This window comes from Poecilia latipinna, unplaced genomic scaffold (assembly GCF_001443285.1).
Source record: "Poecilia latipinna isolate Pla-1442-1.1 unplaced genomic scaffold, P_latipinna-1.0 Scaffold1630, whole genome shotgun sequence".
Lineage (NCBI taxonomy): Eukaryota > Metazoa > Chordata > Actinopteri > Cyprinodontiformes > Poeciliidae > Poecilia > Poecilia latipinna.
This window is the reverse complement of record NW_015114246.1, coordinates 131,426-146,349: the sequence shown is the minus strand read 5'-3', so window position 1 is coordinate 146,349 and position 14,924 is coordinate 131,426. Positions and strand designations below refer to the sequence as shown.

General features: G+C 45.9%; 2 protein-coding genes across 2 annotated transcripts in view; one reads left to right on the top strand and one right to left on the bottom strand.

Annotated features, from left to right (window-relative positions):
* Window positions 1-12,089, top strand: part of LOC106964151 (leucine-rich repeat and fibronectin type III domain-containing protein 1-like protein) — a 95,932-nt gene extending 83,843 nt beyond the window's left edge. Inside the window, exons 11-12 of the mRNA XM_015059474.1 lie at window positions 10,980-11,007; window positions 11,453-12,089. The gene's annotated coding sequence lies outside the window, so the exon portion shown is untranslated. The remainder of the gene's footprint in view (window positions 1-10,979; window positions 11,008-11,452) is intronic.
* A 314-nt stretch (window positions 12,090-12,403) lies between these two features.
* LOC106964152 (zinc finger protein OZF-like) overlaps window positions 12,404-14,924 on the bottom strand; it is a 7,383-nt gene continuing 4,862 nt past the window's right edge. Inside the window, exon 2 of the mRNA XM_015059475.1 lies at window positions 12,404-14,333. Within this exon, the coding sequence (XP_014914961.1) occupies window positions 13,009-14,333 (1,325 nt within the window). The 3' untranslated portion in view covers window positions 12,404-13,008. The remainder of the gene's footprint in view (window positions 14,334-14,924) is intronic.

Sequence of the window (14,924 nt, the reverse complement as noted above, 5' to 3'; positions counted from 1 at the left end):
GTTTATTTCTCGAAATGTTTAAACCTTCATACTAAAGATTTTAATTCAACTCAAAATTTCAGAGAAATAATTTTCTTTAAGCCAAATATTAATAGTCACAAGAAATATGTATTCCTCCCACAATGCATTATGGGACCTGTCACCTGTTAGTGAGCCTCTCTCTGGGACCCGTTGCTATGGTAATTAATTATCTGCACCTGTGCTGGCTCTCCCTGTCAGACAGGATGCTGGAGACAGAGTTTCTATACTTGTGAGACACCCAGCGTCGGTCTGAAGGACCCTGACAAAAAACCATAAGCCCTAGCAAAATTCTGAAAACATTTTAATAATATATCTTCTATTATCTTCTAATCTAATATTATAACTAACTCGAGGGAAAAAGATAATAAAAGCTGATATTAATCCCCTGCAGCTGTTGGTGACAGAGGGTGAGAGAGTTCTCTGTTTAAACCAGCCTGTTTCTCACATTAAAAGCACTTCGAACAACCCCTTCCCGTTCAGGATCCGTGACGCGTATTGGAAAACCGTTTGAAGCGTATGAGAGGGCTATTTGTCGTCTCCAATATTCTCGCGATTCATATCTCTACCTTGCTCACAGTATTAACAGCGATGAGAGAAACTGATGTGCACTGAGGTCTGACATTCTTCAGAAATATATGGAAATACAATAGGTGCCTCCCATAGCAATGCATAGGGAGAGCTTAATTCGCAAGTCAGTCACTGCTCTCCCTATGCATTGCTAAGGGTGGCCCCAAAAATATGTGAAAAAATATTTATATAAAATACTGCAGCTTTATTTTCACTTAGGAGAGGACGGGTTAGAACTGCTGCTGTCTCGTCTGTTAAGTGGTTGAAGGTACAAGGGACAAGTTAAATATATGAATATGTAATTTTTATTTTCCTTAATTCATTAAATGCTGTGAAATGGAGGCAAACAGTAGTCTGTAGCTAAGCTAACTATGCTAACTGGTTAATAATCTCACAGTCTACTCACCTCTCTTGGAGAAAAACTGGGTTATAAATTAACACTCTCGCCTTTTTCTCTCTCTCTCTACTTTTTTTTGAAAACTTGGCTTTATAACTTTTCGTAGCAGCATAGTAACCGCCACAGTCGTTTCGTGGCAGCTGTGTTCAGCTGCAGCTTCTACTGACTGCAGCTGAACAGCGTCACCATCAAACGCTCCAAGCAGGAAGGAACCATTTCATGCAGATTCAGGGGGTTCAGGGTTTTTTGGTCTGGGGAGGAACATTAAATTTTTACTGCTAAAACCAATCTTTGAAAATACAATATGATTAATTTTGTATTTGACAGGACCCTGATTTCCTCCCAGCCACGGCCCTTCATAAGTGATGGAGAGTTTATCTCTGGTAGAGCTGATTCAGGCCTGCAGACGTCATGGGGAAGGGCTGGGTAGTGGCAGCACGGGGGAAGAAGGGTCGGTAGTGGCAGCAGAACTTCCTGTTTCCTTCCAGGAGCGTTGATATCCCGCCTGCCAGGCCGACGCAGAGGGAGCCCATTGTTTTGGGTCCCACTTGCTCCGTTAATTTCGGTCTAACTTAGAGTCTCACCGGTTCATCTCAAAGGCAAAATTCAAACAGCCAAACAAACTCGCTCAATAAAGCCAAGCAGGAATTTCTCCAAGACCAATTCCATCCTGTCAGCAAGTTCCAGGATCTGGCGACTCTCGGCAAGACCCGTGTCCAGTTTGTGGTTCTGGTGGCTCTGAGTCTGCCTGTTCACCGCTCAGTGGCCACAACAGCTGCAGACGCTTTCCGAGTTTCTTGATATGCCAGGTAACCGCCAACTCCAAAATGCATGAATCCTATTCTCAAAAATCCTTTTATTTACACATCATCAATATCCTCAACCAACCATAAGGACAGACACACGATCTTCCACTTCCTCCAACAATCAGTCATGTTTCAAGCTGCATGTGTCCATTGGGGACAGACGACTCTCCTTGGACCAGTCTGATCAGAGAAAATTTGATGCGTTGCGTTGAGAGACCAGCTGACCAGATACATGATTTGGAATTCAGAAAACATGCAAAGAGAGGCTCAACAGAGAATATCCTTAAATTACTGGACATGACAGCAAAAGCTGACGGGGGAGGGATCAGGAGAGAAGAACAGAGCGTCCGCCTTCACTGCCAGCAGGAAGGGAAACTCACTGCAGAAGGAGCTGCTTTATGTTTTCTGTCACTTAAAAATTTCAGCTATAACTGATGTGTATTTGTCTATGGAGCTTCAGTTATAATGTTTACATCTTTATGTAATGTAACTCTGAGGCTGGTGAGGGAAAAAGTATCTTGATCTGAAAAAGGTTGGAGACTTCTGCTCTGGCTGGTTAATGTCTACTTTGGTTCTATCCAAGATGGCGGCGTGTTCCTCACTGTGTGGGCAGGAAGGTGGGCCAGCTGTGGTCAGTGCATCAACGATGGCTGTGGGCGGACAGTTTCTTTGACATATCTAATGTCAGAGAATGTCTGACATATCATATTTGGTATATCTAATCAATCAATCAAATTTTATTAGTGCAGCAACTTTCAGCAGCGAAGCATTTCAGAGGGCTTTACATCATAAAAACAAAAACACAAAGTCATAGAAACACAGTCAACAAGAAGCTTTACGTTTTGTTAAGTGCCATCGATACAGCAGATTGTTGATTAATGTTGTTTGTTGCTGGCTGCCTGTCCAGTTGACGCTGAGCACTCTCTTCTGCCATAATTGATCAAAAGGTTTGGTTTGAAGCTCGTCTCGTCTCACTGCAGATTAAAAATGGTGGTTAGATGTAGTTGATGTAAATCTACGGGTCAGTCGACAGATCCCAATCAAATTGCTTGTTTGCAATACCCAGCTAGGTCCAAAAAATGTCTGCAAATAGAGACTCATCTGGCTGGGCGGACTGGGACAGAACCGGTTGAAGCCACGCCCTTGTAGATGTGGCTGTAATTCACTGAACCGCTCCGATCCGATCCGTTCCGTACCGCTCAGTGGAAACGAGGCATAAATCATCTTCAGATACATTCATCCAGAAAATATTCACAGCATTTCACTTTTTCCACATTTTATGTTGCAGCCTTTTTCCAGTTTAATAAATCTCTTTCTTCAAAATTCTACACATAAGCATCCCATTGTGACAATGTGGAATAAAGTTTGATTTTTTTTTTTTTTTTTTTGCAAATTCGTAAGCAATAGAAAATCAAGAAAAGCATTTGCATCCTTTGCTTAATATTTTGTTGATGGAGCTCCACATGGAGCTGTTTACATCTTAAATTCAGTTAAACTGTCATAAATTCAACTCAGAGACAGAATTATCTACAGGAAAATCTGGGGAAGGATCCAGAAGCATTTGTGCTGCTTTGAAGGTCCCTGTGACCTCAGTGGCCTCCATCACTGGTCAGTGGAAGAAGTTTGGAACCAGCAGGACTCTAACTGCAGCTGGCCGACCGTCTAAACCAGGGGTGCCCAAAGTGGGCCCTCAAGGCCCGGCATCCTGCACATTTTAGTTCTCTCCCCGGTGGTAACAACCTTTTCAGCTTGTCAATGTTCTTCTTAGGGCTTCTAACAAGTCATCATTTGATCCAGGTGCGTTAAACCAAGGAGAGAACTGAAACATGCAGGATGCCGGGCCTCCAGGACCCACTTTGGGCACCCCTGGTCTAAACCGAGCAACCTGGGGAGGAGACTGAGAGCCCGATGGTCACTCTGTCAGAGCTCCAGCATTCCTCTGTAAATAGACGAGATCCTTCTTGAAGGACAGCCATCTCTGCAGCAATCTATCACACCACTTCCATAGCAGCACCATGCTATGGAAGTGGAAGACTAGTCAGGATGGAGGGAAAGATGAATTCAACAACGTAGAGAAACATTCTGGATGAAAACCTGTTGCAACTGGAACTCAAACCAGAACGACGTAGAAAACCACTCCCTAATGAAAGGCTCACGGCGCCCCGTCTGGCGTCACCCAAGGCTCACGGCGCCCCGTCTGGCGTCACCCAAGGCTCACGGCGCCCCGTCTGGCGTCACCCAAGGCTCACGGCGCCCCGTCTGGCGTCACCCAAGGCTCACGGCGCCCCGTCTGGCGTCACCCAAGGCTCACGGCGCCCCGTCTGGCGTCACCCGAAGGCACCTGAAGGACTCTCAGACCAGAAGAAACAAGACTCTCTGATCTGATGACACAAAGACTGAACTCTTTGGTGTGAATGCCAGATGTCATGTTTGGAGTGTTATGAACAATAAATCACCCTGGATTCTTATGCGAAGGATTAAACCAGCACAAAAAGAGGTAAAAAAAAATCAATCATATTTATTAAATATCAATATATATCTTTGGGATCAAACTTCTCAGAACATCTGACAGCAAAATGCCTGAAGTGACCTGATATTTTAGCCCCAACAAGTTTTTATTCAGAGACCAAATCATCACATAATAACCTTTCCCCTAGAATCTGTTCAGCTCTTCCCTCTTTAGCTGCAGGTGCAACGTCTGTTTTCTGAGCTGATTCACAAAATAACCCGTAACTTGGAGGAACGAACCTTCCACCCAGATTCACAGACATCCCTGTCCTCACACTGTTCTTCAGAAAATAGTTATTTATCATAAAACACATGAATAATATATTAATTGCTTAAAGGACTAAATGTCAAAATTAAAAACTGATTCTGCCTAAAAATATTAATTCCTAACATGAGAATGCCAGCCCAATGCCATCTCAACATGGTGGTGGCAGCATCATGCTTTGGAATTGACAGTCTTGTCAGGATAGAGGGAAAGATGAATGCAGAAATGTACAGAGACATCCTGGATGAAAACCCGCTGGATCTGGACCGACTGTTAATTTTCAGCATCTGACCCAGAATCGAGAGACTCCAGAACCAGAACTAATCTGTGAATGTCCCAGAGGGGCCTGATCAGAGTCCAGACTTTAACTGAAGAGATTTGAAAACAGCAGGAGAAGATCAGAAGAGAAGGATGGACCAAACTTCCACAGGCGGGTCAATGCAGGGTCAAGCAAAGGCTGTGAATACTTCTGGGTTTTCTGTTTTTAATTATTTTGCTCTGAAACGTTACCCTGCATTGTCATAAAGGTGTACTGACCCTAACCCCTAGAGACACACACTCTGAAATCAGATAATGGAATATGATTTTTTTTCTTAATATTAAGTCTGGGATGGATAAACCTCTAAAGCCAATCTGGTGATGAGAGTCACTTATCGGGATCCTAGTCTGGATCGTTGGCTTCAGAGCCACCCTGACTCTTCTTGGTATTTAGTTACCAAGGTGTCAGAACCGTCTCCTTACCGATTTAGGCCCATATGAACACATAGCACCACAAAGATGCTGCATATCTGTCTGCTGGACATTCGTGATAATCCACCAAAGGTTCTCGGTTAGATTGAGACTTTTCAGACCATTTGGAAGTCAAACCAATTCCCCTGGCTCCCCCCCCCCCCATCACTACTGAACCTTGCTGAACTGGGTCGGTTTGGTACGGTGCACTGTTTTATGGTTCGGCGTATTCAGTACAGCGTCTCCACTGCCACTTGGACTGTCACTGGGCTGGCAGGATTGAACCCAAATGTGACACACTAGTATGTATCGTATTTGTTGTGAGCAGCATTCATTTTTTGTGTCCTCTGATCTGGACTGTGTTGTGTGGTGGCAGTAGCGCCACCCGAACCGGTTCTGACTGTACACCATCAGTACCATTGGACCATTGAACAGGGCTCAGGATCGCGCCCCACCCAGATTTTATATTATAAACAGATTAAATAAATCCCTTCTCCATTGCCATGTGTCACTCCATCAGGTTAATGTCTGGTTCGGCTCTAGTGCCATTAGCAGAGTTTTCCTCACTCTGTGGGCATGAGAATGGGCAGGAACGTTGGCTGGGGAATGTGGGTGGCCGGCTGCAGCAGATGCTCCTATGACGGGATTTAACGTGTGAACTCTTGGATGGCCAGTTTCTCTGAAATCTCTCAGTACATTTGTTGGTTGCTGGTTGATTTGTGGCTCACCTTTGGCCTGCTACCATGTTCTCTTTGAGGTGGTTGAGATGTTGTGGATGTAGATCCTCAGGCCAATCAGTGAAGACAGTCTTCTGCCAATCAAATTCCTTGCGAGCAAAACGCCACTTCCTTGCTGAAGGTAACTCGTCTCGTCATGTTCCAGAACCCTGTTAGAGGCGATCTGCTGGTCCATTCACCTCCTGGAAGGAGCCGTCAGAGGTCCCCCTGTTGGCTGTGGGGTTTAAATGATGCTCACTTGGTACTGATGGGTCCAAACTACCGAGTTAACCCCCTTTCCTTGACATCCTCGCCCCCACCTGAATTGGACCCATGCTTTCATGTGGTTCCACCAAATTGTGACCCAGCCAGCTGAAACGGGATCATCGGATCAGGCAATGTTTTCCCAACCTGTTCTGGTCCAGTTCTAGTCCTGTTCTAGTGACTCTGTGTGAACTGGTGTCTCGTGTTCCTGTGGGTCCTCTGCAGACCTTGGTAGGAGCCAGTGGTTCTTTGGGCTCCTGTTGCCTTCCTACCATCTGGACCCGGCTGGCCCATTCTCCTCCCATCTCCTGCTGCTCTCTGCGTATCTCTTCTTCCAGAGCAAACCTGACAGACAGTTGTGGGTTAAAGTCCCAGCAGATCAGCAGGTTCTGAAATACTCAAACCAGCCCATCTGGTACCAACAACAATCAGAGCCATTGAACTTCCTTTTGTCCTCTGATGCTCGGTTTGAACTTCAGGAAGTTGTTTTCACCACAGGTTGCTGCGGTATGATTGGTTAATTCTCCATTTAACAGACGGAACAGAAATCGTCTCTGAATGTTGAAATATGGCGGCAGGTTGAGTTAAAGACGCATCAGAACATAAAGGGCAGTCAGGAACCTGGAGAACCGACCCAGTGGAACGTTCCACAGCACCAACATGGATCCTCCAGAACCGTTCCACCTGTTCAGGAGGAGCTCTGCCTCTTTATCTTCATCATCATCAGAGTTGAGACTGGCAGGCGCCTGAAGTTCATGAAATCAGTGGAGCATCATGAGAACAAGCGGCTTCAGTAACTGGAGGAGGTTCGACCTTTATTCCTGCCACACGCTGGTGGCGGCCATGTTGTTGTTGTTGTTGTGCAGCAGAATGTGGCTGGAGATAAAGATCCAGATCGGGATCTGAGATTGGGTCAGAACCACCTGCTTGTTTTGATGAAACGCTCCGTTGGTTCTGTGGCTCGTTGGCTTCCCGGGTCGGCCCGTTTCCCCGCTGGCAGCTCTGCAGGCGCTGCTGTGGCTTCAGGTGACTGCAGCTCCGGTTCTGGTTCTGAACCCAGCCTCAGGACGGCTAACCAGGCTGCAACAGCAGAACCATGTTAGAGTTCACCTGCATTAACCGCTGTTTCAACACAGAGTTAATCTGTAAACCCAGAAGTATTTTCCAGGCAGAACGGGTCACGGATCAGAACCTTGGAGCAAACTTCATTTAGAAAACCAGGAAATACATCGAGCAAATATTTGTCACTGCACAGTTCTGGAGAACTGTTGTGAGCAGCACTGCTTAAAGAACCAAGGGCCTAGATGGAAATGATTTCAGAAGACGAGATGCGTCTACTGGAGCTGATGTCAGTAATCAGTAAAACAATACAAAACAATAACTGTTTTCAATAGCACGGAAATTCCTCATACATAAATGAACATTAACATAGTATCATACAGAGGGGGAGAAATCACGTCGTCTTGTGGTGGATAAACTTCTGGAAATTTGTGACGTACTGTGCATCCAAGAAACTTTTCTACCTAAGCAGAACCTAGAAAGACTAAACTCCCTGCATAAAAATTTTTATGGTGCAGGTGAATCTACCACTGACTATAGCACCAAGTTAGTCCGGGACAGAATTTCCAGTGGCGTTGCAGTGCTGTGGCATAAAAGATAAGATCAGCTGATTAAAGTGATCAGACTGGATGTTGATTGGGCTATAGGACTCGAGTTCAGTTTTGGAAATAAAAAGTTCATTATATTGAAAATTTATACAGAGCTGCCAGGAATCTTGGCCCCCCCTGACCAGCTGCTGTTACAATTTCTTGAGTCTGTGGGTGCGTTCACACTGCAGCCTGAAGTGACCCAATTCTGATTTTTTTGACGTAATGTGACCTGTGTCTGATCTTTTCATGGCAGTGTGAACAGCACAGGTCGGATTCTTTTCGAATGTGACCCATATCCGATACGTATCCGATTCAAATGCGACCATAACGTCCAGGCCGCATCCATCCGAACTGAACGTCACTGATTCTCAACAAATCTCACTATTCTGCTTCCTGATTCAGGCAAGCAGGAAGAAAAACAACAAACATGACGGATTATATGAGGATTAAGTCCTTAATATGTTGCTCCGGCCAGATAACAACTTCAAATATGTAAGCTAAGCTCCACCGTTAGCCTCCATGTTTACTAAACACTGAGCACTTCTTCTTTTTATGGCGGTTGGCAGAACACTGAGAATGCTGACGCTATGGCGCCCTCTACTGCGCATACGGGACACTTTCAGGTCGTTTGCCCGTTTACACTGCAGAACGCATACAGGTTGCATTTACTGGCTATGTGAACGGCCCGGCGGAAGAAATCGGAATTGCCAAAAAATCGGAATTGAGTCACTTCAGGCTGGAGTGTGAACGCAGCCTATCTGACCCATCAAAACCGTCACAATTTCAAAGGCCTGCATCTGACTTGCTTTCTTTGGTCCAATACTGATAACTAGTACAATATTTACTGCTCATGAATTTTACATGCAAGAGTAAAATTCAGTCTGCATCCAGTATGCAAGTAGGTTGCTTAAATTTTTTGTATTAGATTACTGAAATATCTCTACCAACCCCAAAGTCGGTCCTTGAGGGCCAGCATCCTGCACGTTTTAGTTCTCTCCCTGGTGGTTGTAACAACCTTTTCAGCTTGTCAATGTTCTTCTTAGGCCTCCTAACGAGCCATCATTTGATGCAGGTGCGTTAAACCAGGGAGAGAACTAAAACATGCAGGATGCCAGGCCTCCAGGACCCACTTTGGGNTAAACAACCTACTTGCATACTGGATGTGGACTGTTGGATGTTAAATTCATGAGCAGTAAACATTGTACTAGTTATCAGAATTGAACCAAATAAAGCAAGGCAGATGCAAGACTTTAAAATTGTGACGCTTTTTATGGGTCAAATAGACTCAAGAAATTGTAACAGCAGCTGGTCAGGGGGGCCCAATGTAAGCTTTTGTCAGGGGGCCCAAGATTCCTGGAGGCGCCCCTGGTCCCACTGCATGGGAGAGAAGCAGCAGATCCTCAATGTTATCAGTTGAAACTCTTCCACAGAGACCCAGGCCTGGATCAGAACCAGATCCGTGTGGGTCCAGTCCAACACCAGACGGTTGGTTCTGGTTGTAACTTGTTGTCGTCTGTTTTCCTGTTGGAGCATCACATCGGATTGGCTCTTCAGACAGAACCGGTTCTGCTCCTGATGGTGATGATGAGATGCAGCGTATGGTGCCACCATGTGGGGGCAGTATAAACACTGCATTGTTACTGCAGGCAGAGATGGAGGCAGAGCATCGTGGGAGTTGGAGCGTAGAGCTTAGCAAGATGTTTGTCATCACCAAAGTATTCCAGGATTGGTTCTAATAATAATAATAATAATAATAATATATAGTGATGTCATGTTGCAGCGTGCAGACTCTCTCTCTGCGCCTATGAAGTCTGACTCAGCCTGTGTGGAGTGACTCCAGGGGCAGGCAGTCCGACTGCTTCTGAGCAGTTCAGGTCCAGAACAGTCCTTTATACTGAATCATTTCTTCACAATGAATCAGTTCTTCACAACGACTCAGTTCTTTGTAATGAATCAGTTCTTTATAAAGAATCAGTTCTTTACAATGAATCAGTTCTTTTAATGAATCAGTTCTTCGTAATGAATCAGTTCTTCATACTGAATCAGTTCAGCTCAGATGAAACATTCAGGTGAACACCAGGCGCAGGCCAACTTACGGACAGTTAGCTAGCACTAGCTCTGGTGCTTGTTTGTCTCTGCAGTGAAACAATCGGCTGCTGCTTCAGTTTTGTACAAAGCTCACATTAATCACGCAGCGCCCCCTGCTGGAGCCGTGGCACAGAGAAATCGTGGCATGTCTTATTTGCTTTACATCTTGCTCCTGCATAAAGAAAATGGTCTAATCCAAGGCCGGTGCCTCTCACATCTATCGCTTCCCCCAGCAGCTGCCTGAGAAAAGCCACAACTAAAATTAAAGCCATTTAATCTTCTCTGTGGATGAACATGAGGAGAGAGACAGACGGACAAACGCAGCCAGAGTTCAGGAGGAAGAGGAGGATGACTGACGGGCTGCAGAGAGAAGCAACCAGACAAACGTCCAGATGAGTCGGAGAGACGGAGGGATAAAACTCCAGCTGGAGGAGGAGGAAGAAGACACAGTGGATTCATCCACTTCCTGTGTTCTAGACATCTGTGTTCAGACAAACAGGTGACCTCTGACCCCACTCGCCTCATGGCCTCAGCAAGACTTGTTGGTAAATGAACGTTGCGCTCAGATTTCCCATCAGAAATCGTGAGGTATTGTCCTTTGGTGACCCCTGCTGGTGAGCTGCAGGAACTGCAGGTTCCGTGTTCTTCAGCTGATGACGTGGTGCAGGCTTTTATTTTGACGTCAGGAAGGACTAAATAGTTTTTCCTCAACAGAGCCTCAAGTCTTTCTGTCCAGTGATTCATGTAATAAATTAAATTCACTAAATTTATTCAGTTAAAGTCGAAATGTTGGAATTAAAAACATCACTTTTTCAATTTAACTCAAAGATACAGTTTACAGTGCAGCTCTGATGACTGAAGATAATGACCTCTGACCTGAACTGGTCAAGGTTTTCTGAACGTCAGGACATGATCAATCAATCAGGTCTCTGCGTGGAACTCTACTTTTATTCTTTCTTCTGTTTTCAGATTTTTTTCACACTCAGAGGAGGAAGAGGTGAGAGCACACACACCTGGACACACCTGTACACACACACATCTGGACACACACACACACACACACCTGGGCACACACACACCTGAACACACACACACCTGGACACACACACATACACACCTGGACACACACACACCTGGACACACACACATACACACCTGGACACACACACATACACACCTGGACACACACACACACACATACACACCTGGACATACACACACACACCTGTACAGGTGACTGGGGTCAAATGTCACTGTCCGGCAGGATCACCAGCCTGAACATGCAGCCAGACATTATGGGATGGTTTAGATCCATGGGTTTGAACGGCCTAGTCAAAGTTCAGTCTGCAGACAGGCAGCCTGTGAGGTTCTGAACATTTAGGGGTGTGAATACTTTTTCCATCCTGTTGCTATGGAGACTAACCGTTCCCCCCCTCCTCCAGGTGTTCTGGCTGTGATGAATCGCCTCCGGTCCAGATCCGGTCCGGGTCTCAGCCTGCTGATGTTCTGGACCCAGTGAGGTTCTGGCAGAACTCCGGGTCGATCCAACCAGGAAGTTCTGGTGCCGCTGCTCCTCTCCTCACTGTACGGTCACATGCCAAAGGATTACTGTGGGAGCAGCGCCTCCAGCTGGACGCCTTGGCCTGAGAAACAAGCGATGGAAGGACGACCTCTGACCTCCAGACGTTTCTTCATCCCTCCTCCCTCTCTCTGTTTTGGGGACAAACGGACACTCTGGACGCTGCTCCGTCTGGGACATAAAAACTCTGAGGAGCGCCTCGGGGAACTGCAGCTGCCTGAACCGACGGCGAATGTGTGAAGTGGATTTAAAAGATGGCTGCAGATGTTGCGTTGTCCCCTCCCTCCCCTGTTGCTGTCTGACGGTGTCTGTGTTTGTATGTGACATCCACCTAACAGTCTTCAGCCGTTTGATACCCAGAATTTACTTTAACCATAACGAAACAAACGACCACAACAAGGAGAAAAAAACCACTGCAACATGTGAAATGGGAATTTTATGCTTTCATAGACACAAATATGTGGATTTATAATGAAATAAAAAGTATTTTTCTTGGAAAATGTGATTTTTGGGTGTGACGTTCGCATGAAAGAAGCATCAACACATTTACAGTTCTTGTGCAGGTTGGAGCAGCCAGGTGTAACCATGGTGACCACATGGATGTGCATTACTAACACAGCGTGTTAGCTGCTAACACTAGCCACAGCTACTGCAGGCGCCATTACTGCGCAGTTATCACCAACACAGGGTGAGCAGGAATCAATCCTGCTACAGAAAGTCAGATTAAAGCTGAGGAAACCGGCAACGTCTTGATAATCTGGTTTCTGTCAGTTCTTTAAGTTGCTAAAGATGAAGAAAGTGCTGAAAAAGGTGAAGAACTCAAAACCACTTAATTTATTTTTCTAAATGTATTGGCTTCACCGCACACCTGTTGCCATGGCAACCAGTTGACATCAGCTCTGCTAGCCAAAATAGCAGACGTTACGTTCATGTGTATCAGGAACATCAGTGCCAAAAAAACGCAAACAGAACATTGTCTGCTACAGTTGCCAATTGGTGACATGAACAAAGCAAAGGCTGATTAGCGCCACCATCCAGCCATTATCCAACACGCTGCAGGCTTTTCCACTCAGACCAGTTCAGATGCAAATGGACTAGAATCATGTTCTTTCGGCTGAATGTTCAGATGTTTCAGTTTTTAGGACTCTTATTTAATTCAGAATGTTTTTATTTATTCTGAGTTACATTCATCACTCCACTCACCGCCACATCCCGAACACGCCTCTCATAAAACTAACTATTGGTTTATTGTCAGTAATGTCTCAAACTTATATTAGCTGTCAACTAAAACATAAATCAAAGTACTAATTTTAGGACATTTTATTAACAGAAATAAATATCGATTCAAGAACAATACATCGTCTAAAACAAACTATCAAAGCCGCCCTGCGGTCATAATCAGCCTGTCTGCTCTGCTGCTCAGAGTAAGACGCCCCTCCCTTCAACATGGACTCTTGTGTGTTTGTCCAGATTTCCTTTCTGGATGAATCTTTGTCCACAAAAATCACAGGAAAACGGTTTCTCACCCGTGTGGAGCCTCATGTGTATTTTTAAGTTGGACTTGTAGCCAAACCTTTGTCCGCACACTTCGCAGGCGAACGGCTTCATCCCTGTATGTGTCCTCATATGGATCTTCAGGGACTCCTTGTGGCTGAACCTTTGTCCACAAACATCACAGCCAAACGGTTTCTCTCCTGAATGCAGCCTCATGTGGATTTTGTGCGACTCCTTGTGGCTGAACCGCTGTCCGCACAGATCACATCCGAAGGGTTTCTCCCCAGTGTGGCTCCTCCTGTGCTTGTTCAGGTTGGCCTGTTGGCTGTATCTCTGCCCACACACGTCACACTCAAAGGGTTTTTCCCCTGAGTGGCTCACTGTGTGCCGATTCAGATGCGCCTTCTGGCTGAATCTTTTCCCACAGACGTCACAACAGAATGGTTTGTCTCCAGTGTGGATTCTGGTGTGCTGGTTCAGATGGGCCTGCTGGTTGAACCTCTGACCACAGACGTCGCAGCAGAAGGGTTTCTCTCCAGTGTGGATCCTCATGTGGATCTTCAGATCGGTTCTCCTGGTGAAACTTTTCCCACAGTCACAACTAAAATATTTCAGTGCAGTTTGATCTTTACTTGGTGAACTGATGTCTTTCTGCTTCCGCTTCTCGTTGCAGTTCAGAGAACGAATGATGGAATGACCCGTCATGTGTCTCTGGAGGGAGCGCTTGCTGGCGAACTGGTTGCTGCACTCGGAGCAGCTCAAGGTCTTGTTTCCCGGAGGAGTCCAGTCGTCTTCGGCTCCGGACTCAGAACCCGATAAGGGCTTCAGGTCAGCTTCGCTGCGCTTCGATCCGTCGTACTCCTCACTTTCCTCGGTCTCAGAAGAGTTCAGAGCGTCTCTGTGGATGCTGTGGTCAAACCTTCTGCTGGACCCTGCTACTTCACCGTCCTCTTCATCACTTTCTGCCTTCGTTTGGTCAGCTGAGCTGCTTGGAAGATCATCTTCTGCTTGATGATGTGAGAACAAAGGTTTCTCTTCATCGTCGTCTTCGTCGTTCTCACCCTTCACAATGACTATATTTAAAGGGAACGCGTCTTCAGAGGGAGGGAGCTCCTCCTCCTCCTCCTCCAGGCTGCTCCACAGCTCTTCCTGTTCCTGCTTAATGCAGATGGCTTCCGGATCCGGCTGGTCCGCATCAGAACTCTGGTCTTCAGGAGGATCTTCCTCCACCAGCAGCATCAGCTGAACATCTGCAGAGAAGATGGCAGAGCTCGGATTAGTTCACATGAAGCCAAGCCGTGAAGAAGGAGTCTGCAGTCCGAGAAAACAGGCTGAAGGTTCAGTGATCAACCGAAAGTCAACCTGCAGATCTTTCTACGGCCTCCATCCTTCAGGATTCAACGACCCGAGTGTCCAGGCTGCCTAACAGAAACAACGTATTTATTACGCAGAGAGATCAGAGAAGTGTCCCTGAAGATAAAAAGAAAATATTCAAACAGGATTTTACATAAACAGCAAGAAACCATTTGGACACTTTTACTGACCTCTGAACTCCAGCTGAGAAAGAAAACCTTAAATGATTAATAGAATGTGTAAAACAGATATTTTGACACAGCCAATGTGGTCCAGCTGCTCATGGATCTTTGGCACATCCTGTGGTTCTGGTCTGCATCCTAAAGTCCAAACCCCCTGCTGGAGAAACACTGCTACTGCAGAGGAAGCTCCGTTCAGCCGCCTGGAGGGAAACGCACTGATGGCTGGTTCTGATCCACTTCCAGCTGCAACAGTGAAAAAGCTCATTGCATCTATAAAACATTTCCATGCTGCGATCAATGTCCGAT